The following is a 22,225-nucleotide window of genomic DNA, read 5'->3' on the forward strand; positions in this document are numbered from 1 at the left end:
TGGAAACCTAACCTGCGCACACACACACACACACACAGACCAAACTAGATGAAAATGTTTTATTAGTTAATTTTGTTGCATCTTAAAGTGCCGCATTGGGACAGAAAAAGAAATCAAGTGAGAAAATGAAGGAACCCCATCGGCAGCCACTCAAAGTCTTTGCTGTTAATTCAAAAAACGCCAGAGGACTAACAAAGCTCAAAATATGTTGCAGTTCATTTGACATAAATAACTTGTGGGAATTAAACATCTCACCCATTACAGAGACATATTGTTATTGCTTCCGTACAGTAACGGCCCTTTTAGCAAGGCACTTGGGCCGCGTGATCCAACCAAATCAAAACAGCCTGACAGGCACAATTATGTTGTGAGACACGATGACAGTGACGATAACCAAAAACGCTCTCAGGCCCGATTCTGGCAACAGCTCATAACTTTGAAAAACAATAAGGGAATAGAAGAAGTTATCATATTACTGTATGCTACACAAAGAAGTACCCAGCGTATTACGGTAACACATTATTAGAGCATCTCTTCTATGTTATCGTCCCTTTGTGGAGTAGAGATGAAGCGTATGAATGTTAAGAGAGATTTTAATAAGACTTTTTAAAATATAATATCCCTGTAAGTGCACAGCAATCGCTCGGTGTCATCAGTTCACAAAGTGGTTACCTCCTCTTATAAAAAAAAAACAGGCACTTCATTCATTACTTGGATAACGGCAATATTGTGTGGTCTAAATCAAAAGAGCTCCTTGTTTCGTGAATAATCATAATCAAAAGTATAATCAGTCAGAGAGGAAACGGAGACACAGAACAAAGCTTTAAGCTACGAGCGTGAACTTTGTGAACAACTTAAGACTGCTCGGTGTGTGTGGTGACACGTGTGTGTGTAGACACATTTATAAAAGCTGGATACGTGCACCTGAAGGCACCGTCCAAGCTGACTGACTGTAAACTAAAGCAACCACACATGTACAAGGAAATATTTTATTATTTAAAAAAAGTAAAGTGAAGATTTAATACTTTTCTGATATAGTTTTGAATATATTAAAGCTAATAAAAATCTGCAGTCTCTGCATAGATAACTTCTCGTCAACTTCTCAAGACGCGAGTCTCATTTCTGTCCTTTTATTCCTCTTTATAAAAGTATTAGCATTCAAAAGCTATGCTTACGCCAGCAAAAGCAGAATAAAACGTCTTTCTCCGAGTCTGAATCAGATAACAGCTCCTTTAAAAATCGTACAATGTAATATACTCATGGGACGAAAAGAAAAAGCTCTCTTAATGTTTGTGAGCATAAATAATTTAATAATGAATTATTGGAGGTTGTGGGGGAAACATTTTGTTCACAATACCTTAATGTAAACTGTTAAGTCTTTGAAATACACATCCATCTGGTGGTTCAGGTGAAAACATGAAAATTATAAAGAGGTTTCAGTATTTGAAAGCATTTTTAATCCCCCACAACATTATTAAATGATAATCTGTTTATTCTTCTCGCCCCCTCTGACACCATCATCAACACCCGTCAGTGATCACTTTAATTAGTTTCTTATTGAATCCACATAATGTATTCTATTTTCTGCATACATTCAGTGCACTGTTTTACAAGTAAGACGGTACTTTTTAAATGAAACATTATTAGCATTACTAAAGTGGACAGTTTTCCTACAGGTAGTCAGTACAGCCTGTCCTTGTAGGATTATTTTGCATGAATATGCCATCAGATAGATATTCATTTTTAGGCTGCAGTGTTTGCTGTACAGCCTTTATTACATGCCTGAGGATGCAACTATTTGCATTCCTATCAATAACTGTCCCTCACAGTAAAGGGCATTACAGCACTGATGCATTATGTTTCGTAGAAGAGGCTTCTGAGTAGTTTGAAATGAAATACACCTAAAAATCAGATATGTATGATTTGCATTTTTGTTTAAAGTGACAGTCGGAGACAATCTGTGTTTTCTTCTCCCAGAATTATGAACAAAACAGGAGCTGGGGTTAGCAACACACAGAAAGTGTTGATTCTGGGACTATTGGGACAAAGACAGACAAGAGGTTTTAGAAGGCATGAGCCATCGCCACAGTGATTTCTTCCTCTCCACGGTTGCCACTTATTTGAAGCGGCTGGGTGAAGGAGGCTGCTTTCATCATACAAGCGTTACCTGTTTCCATACAGTAGTACAACCATACACCCAAAGTGAGGCTTGGATTGCCGTTGAAGTCCTTTATAACAGCTGGAATTTTGGTTGAGATGGAGAGGGGCTTCGACAGATCCACAATGTCCCCAGTAACCACACGACTTTCTAGCAGCCATTCGTTACCTGTGAAAAACAGGAAGCAGAATTTTGTAGTCTGTCAAAGTGACAAAATCAACATTCTGATACAATCTGGCTAAAGAAGAAACAGATAAAGTCACTAGGCTAAAAGCTAAATGCTAACATTAGCATGCCAACATGCTAATATTAAGCAGGTATAATGTCTACATGCTCAACACCGTAGCAGCATGCTACCTATTGCTAATTGGCACCAAGCAAACATAAACTGAAAGGACAAACTCAAGTGTTGACCAGATGTTTGGGCTAGAATAAATGTTTAAGAGATCACCAGTCATTAGGAGCATGAATATCTATACAGAATCGAATGGCAATCCCTCCAATGGTTGTTGAGATTTATCAGTCTGCACCAACGTGGTTGACCGACCGACATTGCCACTAAACAAGATCAATCTTCAGCTTTGACCCAGATCAGTCCCAATGTGCCATGTCCTGAAAGGACGGATGTGTCTTTATGAAAATGTCTGTCTGGAATCTAACTCTATGGTTGAGCATGGCAAGGTGTACTAGATTGTCTGAGCACTGTTAAATGGAGTCCTCTACAATATTCCCCTCTCATAACATGACTGAATCAGACGGAGTGAGGCTGAGGACATGAATTTACTGAAACACGGGGGATATTTTTAGAAACAAATACACATCGAACGAGACGTGTCCCCATGAATGATAAATGAAAGTCGAAAAGGAAAGGCTAGAACTTTTGACTGTGAGAAAATATTATGCCAGAGAGACCGTCAAAATCCATGCCAGCGGTGATTAATGACGCTGATGCCTAACATGAGGTCCCAGGGCAGCCATTTCTAAAAGCTACAAAAAAAAACAATTTAAATCCGCCGTGCACTTCCAACTTTACCCATTAAAATTCCTGCCTCTGCTCTGATCTGATCAGCATAAGTCTAGACCGGGTATAATCGGACAGCGGAGGATCACGTAACATAGCCTGGTAGCTAATTATGTGAACCAAGGCATGTCGTCTTATCGAAATGTTCTAAAAATAGCCTGCTGATATCGCTGACTGCACGCTGCACCGCTCACAATGATGGAAACACTTTTGTTCTAAACCGAATGCACGGACCATCACCCGTTACTAACATGATATCTCAAATCCCTTCACACTCGGTGCTAGGGTCAGAATACTGTTGACTACAAATTGAAAACATTGAAAAACACATTTTGAATAGTATTATATATTGTCTGTGCCGTGTGAAACCGCTCTAGTGCTTTGAAAGAGTCCCCGACTGATCTAAATATTCCTCCGTCCCTCAGCTGAGAACTGTAAATCCCAGGCGAGGGCCAGCGGAGTGAGAATCTACTTGTTGTGCAGTGAAAGTAACACAAAGGTTAAGCATCGTTCACTTCCATTACGTTTTTGACAGAATCATGGTTCACAGACCAAAATAAAGCAGAGAAGGAGAAGTCAAGAGGCTCACATCCAGAACAGGGTCATCACAAATGTAGAGAACAAGTTTGAGTTGCATCTCTGACTCTACCCTGATTTCTTTCTTTTTTTTTTTTTCTGATTTCTTTATGCGGATATGAAGTCAAATGTCTGATGAATCTGAATGAAACGTTTACATTGCATGGCATTAGTAACAATGACTGAACTCCGTCTCACCCTCAGCTGAGAGGGCCCAGCAGCTGGGGGCCTCTTCCGTGAGCTTGGTTCCTTCTGGAAGCGACAGGGTGAGTGACATGACGAGAGTCTGACCTGCCGACACTGCCACTGCTGGCATTTCTCTCCTGGCAGCTGATTTAGGCAGCGTGGGGGCTTTGGTAGGACCAGAAGGCTTTGAAGGCACTGAATCTGTGCAGTCCGTAGAAATGGGGAACTGGACAGGAGAGAGTTTTGGATGTTTTGGATTAAAGAGGAGCAAGGAGAAAGCGATCAACACTTGCAATGCCATTCTTTAGTCACCTCATATCCAAACGATTCTAGCTTTCGGGATAGATTAACTACATGCAGGTGGACAGACACATGCTTTATTATGGTTGGAAGTGAGCTTCTCTTACACACATACACACACAGGTCTCACCAGTGAAACAGTCTTGGAGGACAGGTCCAGAACTTTGACTTGGTGGTTGTTGGTATCGGCCACGTAGAGAAGCTTGCCGCCGTCGCCGACACAGATTCCTCCGGGTTCATTGAAGCAGGATTTGTTAAATTCAGGGCCCAGAGTATCTCCAGCCTCTCCGGTCCCTGCTAGTGTGCTACACTGCTTCACCTTTGGATCCACCACCTTGATCTGAACATAATCACCCAGGCACATAGATACAATCAAACAAAAGTCATGTGGGGTTTGTTTTAGATCAAAAGACACACACACACACACACACTCTTTGTGTATCCACTCAACAACCTTAAGGACCCCATTATGATGGCAGAGGCATCAAATGTGAGCATCTTTGAACTTTAGCCTTGCAACGTGCAACAGTTACCTTGTGGTTGTAGGAGTCGGCCACATAGAGCAGGCTTTGTTCAGGAGCCCAGGCAACACCGAGAGGATGCTGCAGCTTAGAATCCACCCCTTTCCCGTCGACATCCCCGAAAGCAAAAAGGTTCTGGTTCAAAGAAGAGATCAAAAGTAGATATGAAAACATACAAATGCCCAAACTGCAACTTGTGACCCCTATGTCTAAGCTCAACGTGGGTCAAAGAACAGAGTATCCAATGAACTCAGTGAATTGCCTCTAACTGGATTTAAAACAGGCTTTTTAACCATCAAGATAAAGGACTTTCTTTTTTTTAAATCCAAGCTGAAGCCTTTCCCAATCTGTAAATGATCAGTGAAGAACACTTGAAATAAAAACATGAAAGCAAAAATTGGCTCTGTTGATTTAAAAGTTGATGAATAATTCATATGAGCAGCAAGACAAGAATTAATATATCACATTTGTAAAAAAAACAGCAGAAAGATTAATCGCATTAGTTACTATGGTAAAAATAGTTAGATGAGTCATTCTTGAGTTGTTTTAAAGAAAAGTACAACATAAATATTCAATGTCATTAAAAAATGACAAAGGGGAACATTTTTTCATGCATTTTCTGAAAGTGAGAAAAAGGTTAATTAAGTGAAAACAGTTCTTAGTGCTTCAGATTATTCCAGGCCAACATGACCCAAACAGATACATTACTATTACAGCCTGTTGACAACCAATCTGTGAGAAATTGGGAGGGATTCAAAAACAATGTGTGGAAAGGGCAATTGGCCACTTTATGCATCCGGCCCGCTTTGGCGTTGCGGCTGGTAATCACATTGCAAGATGGTCTCTAGTTTTCTAGAAAGAGACATTGCTGGTGAGTTTCTCAAATTCATTATTTTGGCACTTTGAGCACTGCAAGTCGAGTACCATCTAGTCCCTTTATATTTGAGAGAAGACATCTAGGTTGGATAAATAGCACTACGGTAGAGTAAAAATATATATTTTTGATTTTGGGGTGAACTGTCCCTTTAAATATTATTAAATAATAAATTCTCCTTTACAAAAAACACTAAAATGGTCAGAAATTATCCTAACAAGGTCAAAGATAATTTATGGACCTTAAATAATCAAAAGGGAAAGAGGAAGGAAACATAATTAAAGCCACTTGGGATTCACTTAGTGCTTTGCTCTCTCGGGCTGGTTTGTGCATAAGTAGTTGTCATAAACGACCCATAATAACCAAATAAACCAAAAGGTATCCAAAAGAAGAAAAAAAAGAAATAATGTTAAAAAATCCATTCATCCAGTTACAAATTCATCCACCATCCAGTCATCCATCCATCAACTGTTGCACACCCACCAGTGGATCTCTCTCTCCTCCGACCAGCAACTTGACGGCTCCGTCCTTCAGTGCCAGCGTGCGGATGGTGCTGCTTTCGCTGTCGGCCACATACAGGCAGCCCCAGGGCTCCTCTGGGGCTGAAGCCAGGCCCGAAGGCTGAGCAAAGCCGGCCTTGTGGGGGTACGAGTTGTTTCGGTTCTCCTCGTGGCCGCTGCCTGCCCATCGCACGCACGTTCCTGCCTTGGACTCGCTATGTTGTAAAATAGAAAGAGAAATGACACTTCAACGCATTGCTGGGTAGAGTTCATTTGCCCTCTCATCATTTTCATTTGCTTTCAATTCTTTTTATACTTCAAGAAGAGTTACGAGTGGCTTAGAAGGGTGGCTGCTGCCAAGTGGCCATGGTGGTGATGCACCAGTCTCTCACCTTCCTTTGGGCAGTTTCCCATCTGCTAGGAACAAAGCCCAGATCTGGTGGGTCCCTGCCATGGCTATCCACAGCACGTTACCTTCAGCACCGCCTACACACACAAATGAAACGCGCACACACAAACACACTCTTTTGAGCAGAGAACAGAGGTGGTGCTAATATTCATCCTACAAGGTGAGAAGTCTTTTACTTTGCAGCTATGCAGGTTTAAGTGACGGCCGCCTGTCTGACAAAGGCCATATGCTGCCTCGGATGCGCTCAGCAGAGACAATACTGTCACCGTGATAAACACACAACCTTTACAGAGAGTTGCATTGTTAATGCCGCGCAGAGCTCCGACCTTCTTGATCACATCTGGCGGACTGTCAGGAACATCTGACGGCTCCGGCTCCCGACTCACAGCAACAATGTCACTGTTGTTACTTTTCAGTTCAAAAGGTGTAGGGTCCTCTTGATTCGGTCAGTTGAATTATTCATGCGCATGGCGGATAAATCATGAATATGCAATGAGTGTTTGGATGTACTCCCAGAGGACAATGTTGGTGGAGTTAAAGGTCTGATATCGCATCTTCAGATCATGTGGGGATGTGCAAACCAGCAGGTTGTGTCATCCATCAAGCTGTGCAGAAAATGTGACCGTCACTGATTACCTCTTGCTTACAGGCTGTGTGCAATAACAGAATATTTGCACTAATGGCCCTAAAATCTGAATGGAATTAATACTTTAAATTCACATGAGCGTGATTACTATTTCTTTAGATTTTTCAATACTATTATTTTATGTATTTATAAAATGGGAAAAATGAAGCAATTCTGCGCTGTTAATTGTTAATAAAGTCATTTGTCACATTTTAAAACAGCATTTTTCAACAAATAAATATCTTGCTAATGAGGGCCTGTAGTATGATCCTAAAGAGACAAATGCAAAGAAATTCATAAAACTTTTGGAATGATAATAATAACGACAAAAAATAAGTCTAAGGCTATGCATATTAGACGAACAAAATGATTCCGCCAACACAACACACAGTACTAACTGAAAGGCGTGTTCATAATTTGTTAGGGGCAACTCTGTGTCTCGCAACACGTGTCTGCTGTCTGATCTTGAATCTGCAATCCGAACAGACAATAAGGCCTGATGGCAACACACTCATACTCAGAGACAGAAGGTCTGAGAGATTCAGACGAGTTAAAAAAGCTTTCTGCTCTGATGAAAAAGGGCACCGTGTGACACATATTATAAACTCTGAATGCCCAAGGCAACAATAATAACAGAAAAGCATCTCGAGGGACTGAGCTTTGATTTTAAAGTGGAGGTTTAGATTACTTTTGAGAGAATATAAAAGACCTTGTCAGGTATTTTACAGTTTGTGACTTGCATAGTTTCGACTCAGTATTGATTTTTGTCCTCAAAATGCTTCAGTAGAACTTAGTATCCCCAACGAATGACATGCTATAGATTCAACATTCTCTTCCAATAAGTTAATTATCCTGTGATCCCTAAACGTTAAGTATGATTTGTTCAACTGATTGCAAGTTTTTGGCGCACTCTAATTATCCACTAAATATGCCAAGTTGCAAACAATTCCTGTAAAGATGTGATCACACCTTTCACGTTTCAAGTTCCGGTCTGACTGCAGCACAACACTCACCGGCGGTGCCAAGAGTCACATCCCAAGGAGAGCTGATGGGCTGCTGAGGTCCCATTGAGCCCCCCTCTTTGTCTGTGCCTTGAGCTCCTACTCCAGCTAGAGTGCTGACTCGTCCCTCCAACAGGTCGATCTGAAGCACAGACAAGACGGGCATGAACGTACGGATAAACATCAGGTGAAATCAGATTGAATTTAAAGACAAAGTTAGGGACTCTACCTTACGGATCAGGTGGTTTTCTGTGTCGGCCACGTATACAGCTTCCCCTTTAATGGCCACACCTTGAGGGGCGTTAAAGGAAGCTTCGGACAAGTCGCCATCTTGTCTTCCACTTTTTGGCCCTTGGACAGAAGTGATAATCCAATGAACATCATCGTCCCGTATGCGCTCTAATGCCTCACTTGTAGTTCATATCGAGTCCAGAAGTTAAATCTTTTTTTGAATTCATTATGCACAAAAGCTTCTGCCAAGTTTTAATCCTTCCTCACATATTCCAGTTAAAAAAAGAAACTCTTTCAGTAAACCCAAGAGTTGGATTACGGTATTTTTAATGTTCCCGGCCTAAACTTTTGGTCGAAAAAATAATATAATATGACGGATGATTTTATGATTATTAAATGGAAGGATACGTACAAGGCCAGCCCATTTACTGGAGCACTAACGGCCTGTCACTTCTGTTAGTGGCTTAATTATTTAAATTTATGAATGAGGCATTTTTAATCTAATGTGCTTCCTTCATGGAACACATTTCCTCAGGAAGATGTGAGACACAACAAAAACTATTTTTCTGTCCAAATAAATGCCATCTTTTTCATACTGTACTAGGGACGAGTGGGATCAACCTACAAAAATAATACAACATAATAATCCTGCATTTCTTCCCCTCATATCGTCCACAGGTCAGTGCCAGCTCCCAGCGTGTACTCGTCCCTGCTTTTGCCAACCTCTCTGTTGGTCGGTGGACAAAACGGTGTACCATGTAGCTGCTCTGAGGGTTGTTGAGGCAGGCGAGTAATCTAGAACAATCAATAACGCCTACATGTTGTTTTATTGAACAGATTCTATTCATCACAAACCTTATTACAAAACCAATACCTTATTTTTGATCCACAACTCACTTAAGTTAGCACATATAACAGAAAGATGTACGTCCTTTCTTTCAATGGGCACATTTTAGTATTTTACAAATTAAATATCCACTCCACCAACTCAGAAATGATGTCTTGAGGTCCCACCAAACACACCCAGACATCTATGCAATTTTAACCATATATGTTTCATACTTCTTACCTCCTATGACACGTAACAGCTGGCCAGCTGAGGAAACCACCAGAATTCGGTGATGTCCGGTGTCTGCTATGGCCAGTCTTTTCTTGCCGCTGTCCACGGCCACCTTCCCAGGGAAAGACAGGACACTGGGTGGCAGGGAGTCTCGGTACAGCTTGATCCCCACTGCGTGTGTCTTCAGAAGACCCTGCTCCCCGTAGTGACGGAGGGCGCTGGCAGTAAAAAGCATCAGCCTGTCGCGGTGGCCTTCGCCCACCAGGGAGAAGAGCAGGTTGCCACGTGGGCCCAGTAAGACCAGCGTGGGCCAGCAGGACACCTCCAGTTCATGCCAGAGGTGCGCCTCGCTGTCGTTCACCACCGGGTGGCAGATGTCATAGCGGAGCACGGCGCTGCGAACGTTGTCCAGGACCTTTGACGGGTCGGAGACGAGCATAGACAGATGAGTGAAGAACTGTGAATCTGTTGCTGAATGTAAGAGCATTCATTAATGAACTATAGTTGTAATAAAGTATTTCCCCATCCAATTTCCAAGCACTCAAGGGGACATCTTCAAAGTGCTTGTTTACCTGACCAAAAAGTCCCATGTACACTATCGCGTATGAAAGAAAGCATCAGCGAAATAAAAGAGAAGAGAGATTGACAGGATCACGAGGATTTTCTGGAGATCTAAGCATGTTTTCTGGTCTTAAACCAATAACAGTAATGCTTTTAGATGTGATAATTCTGATAGATATCGTCTGATATCTCATGCTGGTAAAACATTTGATTTTGCCTGGCGAAAGAGTGCTCTATGTTGTCTCCCATCATACTCAAAATGACACATAAATGAGTAAATGCCGCACAAGCAGACCAGCCAACTCAAAACAATAAATGCTGATAAACAATGAAAATCACTTACCTTTTCATTGGGGAATTTAGCTGAGTGCACACCAACAACAACCAATCCATCTGAGAGGGAGATTAAACAGATAGAGACACAGAGTCAAAAACAACACAGTACAGTCAGTGGTTTGACGCGCTCACAATCAAAACTGGCCATTTCCAAATGTATAGGACATATCACGAAGCTTCATTCCCTCAAAAAAAAAAGCACAAAGCCTGTCAGTTAGTGTGTTTGTGACAGCAACTTAAAGATACACAAAGGTTCAAACCTGTCACAAAGACACAAACCTCCAACGCACAGATGTGTGTAATTAAGAGAATTGGGGAGAGGGAGGGAAACGGATGTGATTCTAAACTTTGTTATTAAGTCAGTGACCCTCCAGTATTATATATAACGTAGGTCTCAGCGAGATTCCTAGAAATGTTTCGGCGCCTCAAGGCTGTACATGTTTATCTCAATGAGTTCAGTCATCAAAGACTAGTAACTCTATCTGTATTGAACGGAGAATGACAGGGATTGGTTGGAGTGTGTGGCTTGTGACAAGGATGAATGTTATGCAACTGAACGGCTTTATGAGGCTCTTATGAACACACTTTTTTTGGTACAAAAATGTGTACAGAGGTGGTCTTCCAAAACAGATGTCCCGATAAGTTTCCTTCCGGTTTCCTAATTAGTGTGGGACTCTCTATTGAAACACTTTTGTACTCATGTCATCCTGAGGCACAGTCTCAAATGCAGTACATGCTCATATGCACTGTGGTCCTCAAATGGGCAAATAAAATGCATAATTCAGTTGTGAAAAACTATTTGAAATAAGTTCATCTTCATAATTAACAGGCATACAATATATTGTTTGTTGTCACACAAAACAGTTTTTTTTAAAATTGTAATTCAGATTTCACTTCCAATGACAATGAGGCAGAGAGAACTTCTCCATCCTCCTTAAATAGACTCAATTGGAGATTTCTTCTCCATTTAACATCACATCATCGAGCCGCCCTCGACAGACGTAAACGCAAACAAATCCAAACCTTCAAACTCACACCCTCTGCGGTGGATTTCATCACCCATGGCCCCCGCCAAGCAGTATAGTAGCAGCACAGATTGCAGTGACGATGAGTGGGAGGGGTGGGGGGGAGACTGTGGGAGTGACTGGACAGGGTGGCTCCCACACCTCACTGACCAGAGCAGCAAACAGAATGTACTCATAGCAGTGCCAAAGATAAGGCGAGGCCGATAATGTGCGGTGGCACTGCAGTGTGTGTGTGTGTGTGTGTGTGTGTGTGCGTGCTCCGGGTCCCGCCCGGCTCACAACTGAATTTCAAGCTGCACGGCTTCGTCAGATGATCCCTCGAAGGGCCAGAAGGATGACAAGAGTCAGTCGGATGTGGTTATGCTGTACATGGAGTGGCTATAAAAATAGCCACACAGCTAACTGTAATTATGGGACCTGTCCACTGCAGCGTGGAAATATGTTTGGTTACTTTCTCTTCACATCGGAGATAAGGGCCCTCATGCACTCGGGCAAGAAGAGGAGAGAAGTCGAGCTGATGCACGACAGCTTCTCCGCCCCCAGTGAACTTACACATGTTCCCGTGACGCTGTACGACGCATGATAGAACTCGTACTTTTCACCGCCAACTGACGCTGATTTAAGTGACATTTGTTTTTGTTACCAGATTTTGTGTGGTTCCTTTTGGAGCCACAAAAGACGTCATACCTTTAGAAACACACCGATGAGACACACTGTTGCACTGATCACCATGAACATGGATACTGTAGTCTATTTTGAGTCAATCCCACGCACACACACACACACACACACTGTCTTTGTGTCGAAAATATTCACTGGAGCACCAGATGTCTATTAATCCGTGGCTGAAAATAGTCCCTGATTCTGCTTAATTTGAATAGTGGGAGGATGATAAGTAGTCTACTTGGGGTGCATTGTCCTATATTCCCACATCATAAAAGGTTAATTTCTATGTAAAATGTAATATTTTTTACAGTAAATAAGCTCAACAAAAGTGTGAGACATGGCATTGTTACCATACACCTCCACCCCTTTAGGATCAAGACACCCATGTCTACTGCTGCTTACCTTTGGCAGAGTGCTTCTTCTCTAGATGGTGCAGGTCAGGCAGGATGTGCATGCAGTTGATGCAGCAGTAAGTAAAGAAGTCCAGCAGCACCACTTTACCAGACAGCTCCTTGTTCAAAGACAGAGGCCCCTCCGTGTTCAGCCATTCCAAGCCTGGAGCAAACCACAGAGTGGAAAATGATGCGGTCGTCTCATTAATCATTTTTTTAAGTCACAGCACAGGCAAACGCTTCACACTGCTTATCACTGTACTGGTATATCTGTCTGCTCCGATTGCATTTATGTCATATGGAAAACAAGTTGATGGATCAAAGCACGGACTTGGAAGTGCTCGAAGCGTCAGAGGTGTTGTGTAGCTATTAAGCGGCCAAAAATATGAATTTCTGTAGATCTAGATTGTGTCTGATAAGGTTTTTTTTACACTTACCTCGCATGCACTCTCGATTGTCTGATAACGTTTGTCACACTCCACTCACAAGCTTGGATTAATGCATTTACTTTTGTATTTTAAAACACCAAAATCCAGCCTGATGTACCTGGAAATCATACTCTACCCTCCACATTAACTTGTTAAGCCTTTTGGAAAGTCATTGTTTTACTTGTGCTGCTGCTTAACTTTACAATGTCTCAATAGAAAGAACATTTCTTAATCACAGTAGCACTTGACCTGCTTAAACAAAGGGTTAAAAAAAGGGTTACCCCTTTAAGAATGATGCAAGCACAGATCAAGTAGGAATAAGAATAATTGGTTCTGATTTCAAAGTCTCAACACATCTCATCTCACAAATCCTTTCTTATTTGTGTGGTCTAAAACTTGGCTGGTATTCATTTAAAGTCCACATGAGGAGGAGATTATGGCATCAAGGAAAAATGTAGATAATAGTTACAAATGGCAAATGTCTCTTTGACGATGCGAAAGGAAAGATGTTGGATACATTCACGCACAATACTATTATGAATGGGTCAAATACACAGTCACAAAGAAAACGTTATGAAGTGTTTTGACCACTTGTCGAATTAATCCCCCAAAAAAGACTTTCAATACACTTTCTCTTATCCAGGTAAGCAACACCTTTTTGCTGTCGTGCCCCCTGTCAAACCTCAAAACTATAAATCCCAAATTGGCAAAATATAGAGACAAACATTTAAAACTTGTGTTTGTTTTGCAGTTTAAAAATGAGCTATGAACTGTTAAGATCCCGTACAGCCATGTTAATTCTCCCGTTTGATGTTCTGCGGTAGATCCCCATCTACTGGTGTGGTGTGACATTGCCAACACGCCGCAAACCTCAACAGAGGAACTAACTGCAGGGTTGACACCAGAAGTATTTGATGTTTTTTCTAATCCTGGCAGCAGCATGAAGGTTATACAGTGAAGCATGTTCAATAAAGCCCAGAGGAGGACAAATACAAAAGCAGAGAAAAGGAAAGGAAACATAACATAACGCATTGCTATATGTAGATTTGAGGTTTCCTGATGATGCCATACTTATTGTTATAAAACAGAAACTCGAGTGAAGGCATACATTAGACACATTGACTGCTACAAGCTCTTGCACAGCTGATATATTTGCAAAAAAACACACCACAGGAAGCATTGCACTTAAAAACAAAAAGTTGAACCTACAAAGCAGTTGTTATTATGGTTTGGGATTAGTTTGTGTTGCTGTTCTCTGGCTGACTGTGTCACCAGTCAATGCCTTTGTGAACAGTCAGCTGTTTTGGGAGCAGATGTGAGAGTAAACTCTGACCAAACCGTTTTCAAACCGTATGAAGAAGTCGGGTCCTGTAATGGCATGTCCGCAAACTCAAGTCAAACTGTAGAGCAACTATGAGTTGTAACGTGGTCTAACCTGTCTGGAAATCGGGTATCTTCAGATCCTCTCTGTGGTCTAGTTTGTTCAAATACTCTTTGACAAGATCTTCTTTCTCTTGTTCAGTCGTGGCCTCATCTAGGGCGCAATCCAGCTCACTTTGGATAGGAAATAAGGTAGAGAGGCTGCACTGGGACGCCATGTTTCCAGCGACAACAACCAGCCTCTGCTAGGTAAACTCACACCGAAGATTCAGACCGTTGGTTTCGTCACAACAGTAAAAATAAAATAATATTATTATTATTTAGAAGGCTTTTTATCTGAATTGTAATTTACATTTAACTGAATGACTTTTCATTGAAAATACTTTTTACTCGTTTTTTTTTTTTAAAGACCAAATGCTTTGTTTTGTGAAATATGTCGAATGTGCTGTTCTGTGTCTCCAGTTGTTTCTACTACATTCATTGTTGTCCTGTGGCGGTAAGCCCTAACTTGTTATCGCGAACCACACCGCATGTAGCTACAGCTACACACGCTCAATATCGTAATTACTAATCATGGGGAAACTATTTTTTTGCAACGGAAAGTATCCCCGCAGTTGTACGTAATCTACAGTAGCCGTTAATGTACTGTAACGTTTATTAATTTCGGCAACCGCGGGATGTTAGCAAACACTATTACTTTTGGTACCGTTACCGCTTTCTTTTGCTCCAAATGTCACAGAAGGACGACTCTGAAAATGACATTTGGGAATATAAACCTCTCGAGAAGAAAAAGAAGAGACACGAACCACCCGCTGTGACTAAAAGAAGATGTACTGTGAGAAAAACCTCCAAGAGAGACGCTTCTGTCCCGGTCAAGTCACCTGATATTCCCTCAAAGTCATCATCTACTTGTGATACAGTGCAACCAGACAATGCTGCTGAGGGACCTTCCTCTGGAGACCTTTGCCCCATGTGTCAGATGCCCTTTTCCATTTTGGTGGTACAGACTCAAAGATGGCATGTTGCTGAATGTCTTGACACCTCCAGGGACTCGTGCAAAGGTACAGACATCCATACTTCTTCATATATACTTTATGTAAACACACGAGCCCTCATTTGCACACCTGTCATGTATTCAGGTGGACACATGGTGTCACTGTCAATCAAGGAAATTATAAATATTTGCAGAGTTGGTCGTGTGAGGCTTAAAACATTGACAGTGTAGCTCAAAATCCATTAAACTTTGTTTGAATGACCGTGAACGGTGGACTTTGGCTGATGTGAGGCATCCATATTTGTTTGCCTTTCAGGCATTATCAAAAATAATGAAATTGAGTACTCGGTCATGATTACAACCTAGATGTTGAGAACATTATTTACAAGCCTGAAACTTGTCATTGGAGTAATGACATGAACATGGCATCAGATTCTCCCTCATTGGTAAATGCGCATATCTTTCCTGCACACAACATCTAACAAGCCCGATTAAAGAACATCTTTACCATGTAATCTGAACCTCAAAGTCTTCGAATGTCTGTATTTTGAATGTAGACTGTGCTTTTGAATAATTATCTTTTTGTACAATGCTGACGAGCCTAATTTCTACATGTTTTATCTGTTCGCACAGAATGTCCAAATGGCCTTCAGTGCTTCTCCGCCATTCCAACCCATTATAAGAAATTCAACCACACCCTCCTGGCCCATAGTCGAGCAAACAGTGACACAGCCCTCCGCAGTCTGTCCCAGCAGGCAGAAACACTCAGTTGTGCCCCAGGACTGATAAACAGTGAGGTGGACGGCTCTATTTTAGAGACGTCACAGGGAAGTGCTCTCAGTCTTTCTGCCTTATCCAATCGTAGCGTCTCCCCTCCCCGTAATCACATTGGAACGCCTCCATCTAAACTTACAAATGGACTTCTGCTACTGTGCTCACCTGGCCCAGAGGATTTTAAGAAAAAGAAAGGCTGGTCGCCCTCCACTAAAGGCCAAACGTCTATCAGTTCTTCCCAAGAAAGTAGAACAGAGCTTTCATCCACTCCTGTCAAGGCAGAGAGTGGAAGACAAGCTTGTGAAGGTTTCCCCAAAAGTGAATCTGTGAACGATGATGCGATATCCTACTCTCCTCTTTCTGAATTCCCTGCGGAGACTGAGGTCAGTAATAGTGAATGTCGCAAAGCACTTTCTAAGAAAGATGCGTTTGAAAATGTGGCTGAAAACTCGACGGTGCTGTTGAGTGACGGTTTCTCGAGTGACGATGAGATCCTCACTGACTTTATAGATAATTTGGAAACTAATAATGTGCAGGTGAAGGAGCCGGCGTCCTCAAACACCCAGCTGCATTCAGTTACCACTAATCAGCCAGCTGCCTCCACAGTTGCTGAAAACCGAGTTGGTGAAGAAGAAGCTCGCGGTGAATCTACCAGTGCCATCGGTCCACGTAAACGCAGCATTCGGTCTCCTCAAAGTATTGTGTTAGAGCGCCTGAGAGAAACTCTTTTAAGCTCAGATAGCCTGCCTTTAAAGAACTCGAATGACGGCAGTATTCCAGGGCCTTCATCACAAGCCTCCATTGTCCAGAGATCTCAAACAACCATGTCGCCACAGAAGGTTCAGATCAAGACGGGTCAGGCCGCCTGTCTGAAGCAGACGGACATTGGGGTGTTTTTTGGCCTCAAACCCCTCAAGGAGAAGGAGAAAGTGTCTGAGAGTGGACCAAATGAACTCAACACTGTTCCAGTACAGAGGAGAGAGAGGCAAAGAAAAAGTGGGGCTGACACAACCGCTGATTCCTCACAGGGCGCAGTGACTGGAGATAATAGTAATGCAGGGAAAGGTAGGACCAGAGGATGGAGAGGAGGAGGAGGAAGATGGAACAGAGGGAGCACCGCTGGAGAAGTGGAGTCATCACGTTGTCCTTTCTACAAGAAGATTCCAGGTCAGCGAGGGACTATACCTCATTTATCGCTGCATACATTTGAATTATTTTGTGTTTTGTTATCTAAAATTATGCTACATTGTATTTTTCTCAGGCACAAAGTTTGTCATAGATGCCTTTCACTATGGAGAGGTCCAGGGCATCACTGCCTACTTCCTAACACATTTCCACTCAGACCACTACGGAGGTTTGACCACGAAGTCCACATTTCCCATCTACTGTAACAGAGTAAGTCAGGCATTGGTTGTCTTATGTTGAGCTGTGCATCAAATAGCCATAAAGTAAATTACTTTACTATATTATTTTTACTTTATTACTTTCTCTATACTGTGGCAGTTTTTATATGAAACAGTTATGATTCCATTTAAGTCCACCGCTGAAACGGCATCACACACAAACCCAATATTTTTATACTTCATACAGAGAAAGTCTGTTTTGTGTCGTTAATAAATGGCAGGTCTCTCCTGCAGAAGCCTTTTTGTCCTCGAATACGTTGGAAGAAATTCATTCACAAAGCTTCTTTTTTTTAAAAAATGCATTCCATTAAAAAGCTTCCTCGATGCTCTCTTCCATAGAGTAAATGCCTGATCCATTTCTTATCTCACTGCACTGCATGGACTCAGAAATGGAAAACGAGCTTGCAGTTTTGAATACCAATCAGCCAGTGACTCTGACCATATTGGAGTTGATTGAAATTTAAAGACTTTTTGTTTTTATACACCGTTTTGGATAAAAACACTTCACATCCAGGACATTCAGTTTTTTTCTGGGTCTGTTTGTCTTTCCATTTATAACTTTATAACTTTTATTTGTTGTCACTGTGCAAATCCAGTTGTGGTGCATCAATTAAGCAACAGACTGAATGAATTGAGGTGTGTAGCAAAACAAGTAAAGATTTTTAATTCAGACTTTAAACTTCTGTCTCGTTCAAACTAGAAATGTAATTTGTTTACAGTATGATACTTATGGCATTGCTGTTGTTTTAGTTATCTTACTGGGGTATTTAGGAATGTACCTCTGAAACTAATGAATACCCCAATAGATGGTATCCAGAATAAAAGGCATCGGGGAAAGAAGCTGGATGTCAATTCTCCCGTCAAATGGGTCATGATTGATCAGTGTGTGCTATCTTGGGATTTTGTTTATTTGGGAGGTCGCATAAACTCAACTTGGACGCTAGGTGGGTCATAGCCCAGAAAAATCCAATTTAGCATTCAGGTTTTTCTAACTTTTGTGGGCGTCGTCGAGTCACTGCATGCGAGTAAACCACACAGATTCACGTTGACTGACGGCTGCCTCGCCTGCTCAGATTACAGGGAACCTGGTGAAGAGCAAACTGCGGGTGGCTGAGCAGTATGTCCACATCCTCCCCATGAACGCCCGGGTCACCGTCGAGGGAATCGCCGTCATCCTGCTGGAAGCCAACCAGTGAGTCATCAACCTGACGCCACCATCGGCCACTGACACCGATCCCAAAGTCAGACAGCTCTAAACCAACTGCCTACATAGTTTCACTGAGGAATACTGATATTCGTTATTTAGGGGAACCGATGTTTTCTGAAAGTTTACAGCATTATTTTTTTAATTCTAACCTAATTATACCAACTGATGTGAGCCAGTCACTACTAGTATACCTGCGTTACTGACCACACTTTCCTTGACAGTTAAAGCTTCTTGGAAGATGCTTATGCTACTTCATCACACAGTTTGTATCTCCTTTAATTTTCTGTCTGCTCTCTCAGTTGTCCAGGAGCCGCCATGCTGCTCTTCTTCCTGCCCGATGGACAGACAGTCCTCCACACCGGAGACTTCAGAGCCGATCCCTCAATGGAGACCTACCCTGAATTACTCGGATGCAGGGTGCAGACGCTCTACTTGGACACCACGTTAGTCCCCGTCTGTCTACATTGAGTAAACCAGTGGGGCCACTGAATGGTTTCATTGTGCTGCTCTCAGCTCTGTATATGTGACCATTCTGGTTGGTTGTATGGATCAATATTACCTAAAACACGCACACGTTGTTCTCAGTTCATGGCCTTGATCCTCTCAAGCAAGGAACTCCGTAAAAGTGACGCAGAAGCCGGAATATGCGATTTTTGAATGTAAGCTCTTGTATTTGTTTAGCTACTGCAGCCCTGAGTACACCTTCCCCAGACAGCAAGAGGCCATCAACTTTGCGGTCAACACAGCCTTTGAGCGGGTGACGCTCAACCCACGAACACTTGTGGTGTGTGGATCCTACTCCGTGGGAAAAGAGAAGGTCTTTCTGGGTGAGTGTTTAGTCGAAATTGTACTCGGAATTGTGAGGGAAATTCTGAAAGCATGTTGTTTTTATCTTTTGTTGCTGCTTGTGCCTCCTAAAATGTTATCATTAAGTTTTTAAGGAATTTGAAAGATGCCTCATCTAACGACATATTTGGCGTTCTTAAACGTTTTCATAAATCAAGGAGCATGTAATCTTTATAGTTCATTTATCCATCCTTCCTTCCATGTTCCTTACTAAATACCAAAGACGTTCATTCATCTAGCTCCCTGAGACATAAGAACTAGGAGAGCACCCAGAAGGAATAAACTAAAAGGAAAACACACACACACACGTCCTGACAGAGGCCCTGGGGCCCATTATTCAACATCAGTCTGCTGATTTGACAGGTTAATGATGAATGAAATGTTTTCTCATGACTTATAATATTACTGAAAATGACATGGTAATTTATTCATTTAATTCTCGTGATATTTCTGCGACGTGTCAGAAAGTATGTCCTTACCACCAGCACAAACTGTTGGATACAAACTAAATGTGTTCCTAATAGTAATACAAGTGTTTTTTTTCTTGTTTTGGAGAAAGTAAACTTTATCCTGAAATATAATATACACATTGTTGGTGCGGTGCTCTTAACTGCACGTACACACGAAGTCTTACAATGAAAAGGCTGAATAGCCCACATTCCTTGTTTTTACGCGGACCTTGTTCTGCTTCATTCGTAGCTCTGGCAGAGGTCCTGGGCTCTAAAGTGTGTCTCTCTCGAGACAAACACAACACCATGTGCTGTCTAGAGTCGGAGCAAGTCAGGCAATGTATCACCACCGACTGGAAGGCTGCCCAGGTCCATGTGCTGCCCATGATGCAGCTCTCCTTCAAAGTAGGTGCAGCAGTCTCATTGTTAAGAAACAAAGTACACCAGTGATTAGAGTAAAACCACGAGCAGACGTATGTCGTCAGACCATGTCCCCCCAGGGCGTTTCTATATTTATTCACTGCATATAAGTTCATGTATTTGGGTTTGACGGTTTCATTTAGTGATACACTACTTAGTGAGACGAAGGGGAATAGAAGTAATGTAGTAATACACTATTTCTCAAATGGTCTGTAGACATTTTTTGTAAATGTTTCTCTTGTTTAGCCAAATGTCAAACTGTCTACGGACAGTTTATTTATTCTGCTGATGGTCTATTTCCGATGCAAATATCAAGACCAGCAGTTGGAATAATTAGGAAATGCTAATTATGATGACTAAGCACATCATCTTTCTAAAAGGGCTGAAGCGTTTCAATTTGCCATATGTACAGCCACAGATAAGTCCCAGAGTTGGTATAATTCAAGCATCACTAAGCACACAAAGGCTGACTCGGGGGAAAATATGTGCAGTTTGTGTTTGCATTGGGAGCCTTGAGTTGAGAGCTACTACAACTTGGAGTCACCTTGGACTAAATTGACAGATAGAACTCTATAAAACCATTTTCAATTAAATGTTTTCATCGTACACAAGTTTTGTATATCAGCTGGCAAACAAGAGTGATTCAAAAAACTTCATGTTTGTAGGTTAGATATTCAAAAACACAACGGAGGATGATGCTTCCCAGCGAATATATATATATATACTGTATGTTTTAACATCTGTTCCTGGTAGCAACAGTCACATTTCACTTCATCGGCATTTGAATATGAAACTCTCACTTCCATTTGTCCCCCGGTCGCCCTCGTCCTGTCTCCAGAAACTGCAGGAATACCTGGCACGCTTCTCGGGGCGATATGATCAGCTGCTCGCCTTCAAGCCCACAGGCTGGACCTTCAGCCAGCAGGTGGAATCAGTGGAAGATATTCAGCCTCAGATCAGTGGCAACATCTCTATCTATGGTACATCCTTCAGCACGGTTATAATCAGAGGAAGTAACACACGTATATTCATAGAGTATCAACGGAGAAACACAGAATATTCCTTTATAAATCCTAAAAAGATGCTGATGAATCACAGATGTTTCATTATTCAATCCATCTCTTTGCAGCATAGAGTAAGACTCACAAGAGCAGCATTTCTCTCCTGCCAAAAAACCTGAATGTTCATCACATCTTTGTATTTAACCTACAGCTCCCTCTGTGGGCAAAGACAGGAGGAGAGGGGAAAAGGGAGACTGAGAGACTGTTAGAGCCCTCTCTCTCCGTCTTGTGTTGATCTCCTCTTTCTTGCTGTTCCTGCTACTACTGCTCCTCATATTAGTCTCTACATGTGGGAGGATTGACTGCATAGTTTCAGCTAGAGCTGAATTATTATTGTCATTATTTTTATCCCGACCTACACTTGAAATAACCCTCTGAGGAAGAACTAAATATGAGTTATCTAAGATTTTTAATGTTTCAAAAGCACATTTTTGTTTGGGGACATGATGGCGGCAACCCTTCTGTTTTCTCGACAGGCATCCCGTACAGCGAACACAGCAGCTTTCTGGAGTTGAAGCGTTTTGTCCAGTGGCTTCAGCCCCTGAAGATCATCCCGACAGTGAACAACGGCAGCTGGGCTAGCAGGAAGGCTATGGAGAAGTGCTTTCGTGAGTGGCTCATGGAAACTAAAACTAAACCGTAGCTTATTTACAGGTCAACTTCGCAGGTGAACCCAAAATTGCCTCTGCTGCTCGTTTGGTAATGAGAGCAAAACCAATTAAATCTCAATACTGTATGACCATGTGAAACAAATATAATATATATATATATTTTAAAAGTTGCCTCAGAACACTGAGCCCATGGCACTAGCTTTTAAATGC

At 42.0% G+C, this 22,225-nt stretch overlaps 2 protein-coding genes across 2 annotated transcripts in view; one reads left to right on the forward strand and one right to left on the reverse strand.

The window, feature by feature from the left end:
- Positions 1-45: 45 nt before the first annotated feature.
- On the reverse strand, positions 46-14,496 carry nhlrc2 (NHL repeat containing 2). The gene is made up of 12 exons (XM_076093753.1): positions 14,306-14,496; positions 12,453-12,605; positions 10,367-10,416; positions 9,472-9,877; positions 8,401-8,522; positions 8,184-8,313; positions 6,529-6,622; positions 6,120-6,351; positions 4,775-4,897; positions 4,372-4,581; positions 3,954-4,167; positions 46-2,326 (listed from the first exon to the last, which is right to left on the reverse strand). The coding sequence occupies exons 1-12, from the start codon at positions 14,466-14,468 to the stop codon at positions 2,064-2,066; spliced, it is 2,160 nt and encodes a 719-aa protein (XP_075949868.1). The 5' UTR covers positions 14,469-14,496; the 3' UTR covers positions 46-2,063.
- Positions 14,497-14,500: 4 nt separating this feature from the next.
- Positions 14,501-22,225, forward strand: part of dclre1a (DNA cross-link repair 1A (PSO2 homolog, S. cerevisiae)) — an 8,122-nt gene continuing 397 nt past the window's right edge. The window contains exons 1-9 of the mRNA XM_076093752.1: positions 14,501-15,311; positions 15,878-17,185; positions 17,280-17,413; positions 18,495-18,613; positions 18,928-19,071; positions 19,310-19,455; positions 20,174-20,328; positions 21,182-21,323; positions 21,881-22,225. The exon at positions 21,881-22,225 is cut by the window's right edge and continues 397 nt beyond it. Of these exons, the coding sequence (XP_075949867.1) occupies positions 14,981-15,311; positions 15,878-17,185; positions 17,280-17,413; positions 18,495-18,613; positions 18,928-19,071; positions 19,310-19,455; positions 20,174-20,328; positions 21,182-21,323; positions 21,881-22,047 (2,646 nt within the window). The 5' untranslated portion in view covers positions 14,501-14,980 and the 3' untranslated portion in view covers positions 22,048-22,225. The remainder of the gene's footprint in view (positions 15,312-15,877; positions 17,186-17,279; positions 17,414-18,494; positions 18,614-18,927; positions 19,072-19,309; positions 19,456-20,173; positions 20,329-21,181; positions 21,324-21,880) is intronic.

The sequence above is a fragment of the Anarhichas minor genome, unplaced genomic scaffold, assembly GCF_050575085.1.
Source record: "Anarhichas minor isolate MPS153535 unplaced genomic scaffold, ASM5057508v1 ptg000017l, whole genome shotgun sequence".
Taxonomy (NCBI): domain Eukaryota; kingdom Metazoa; phylum Chordata; class Actinopteri; order Perciformes; family Anarhichadidae; genus Anarhichas; species Anarhichas minor.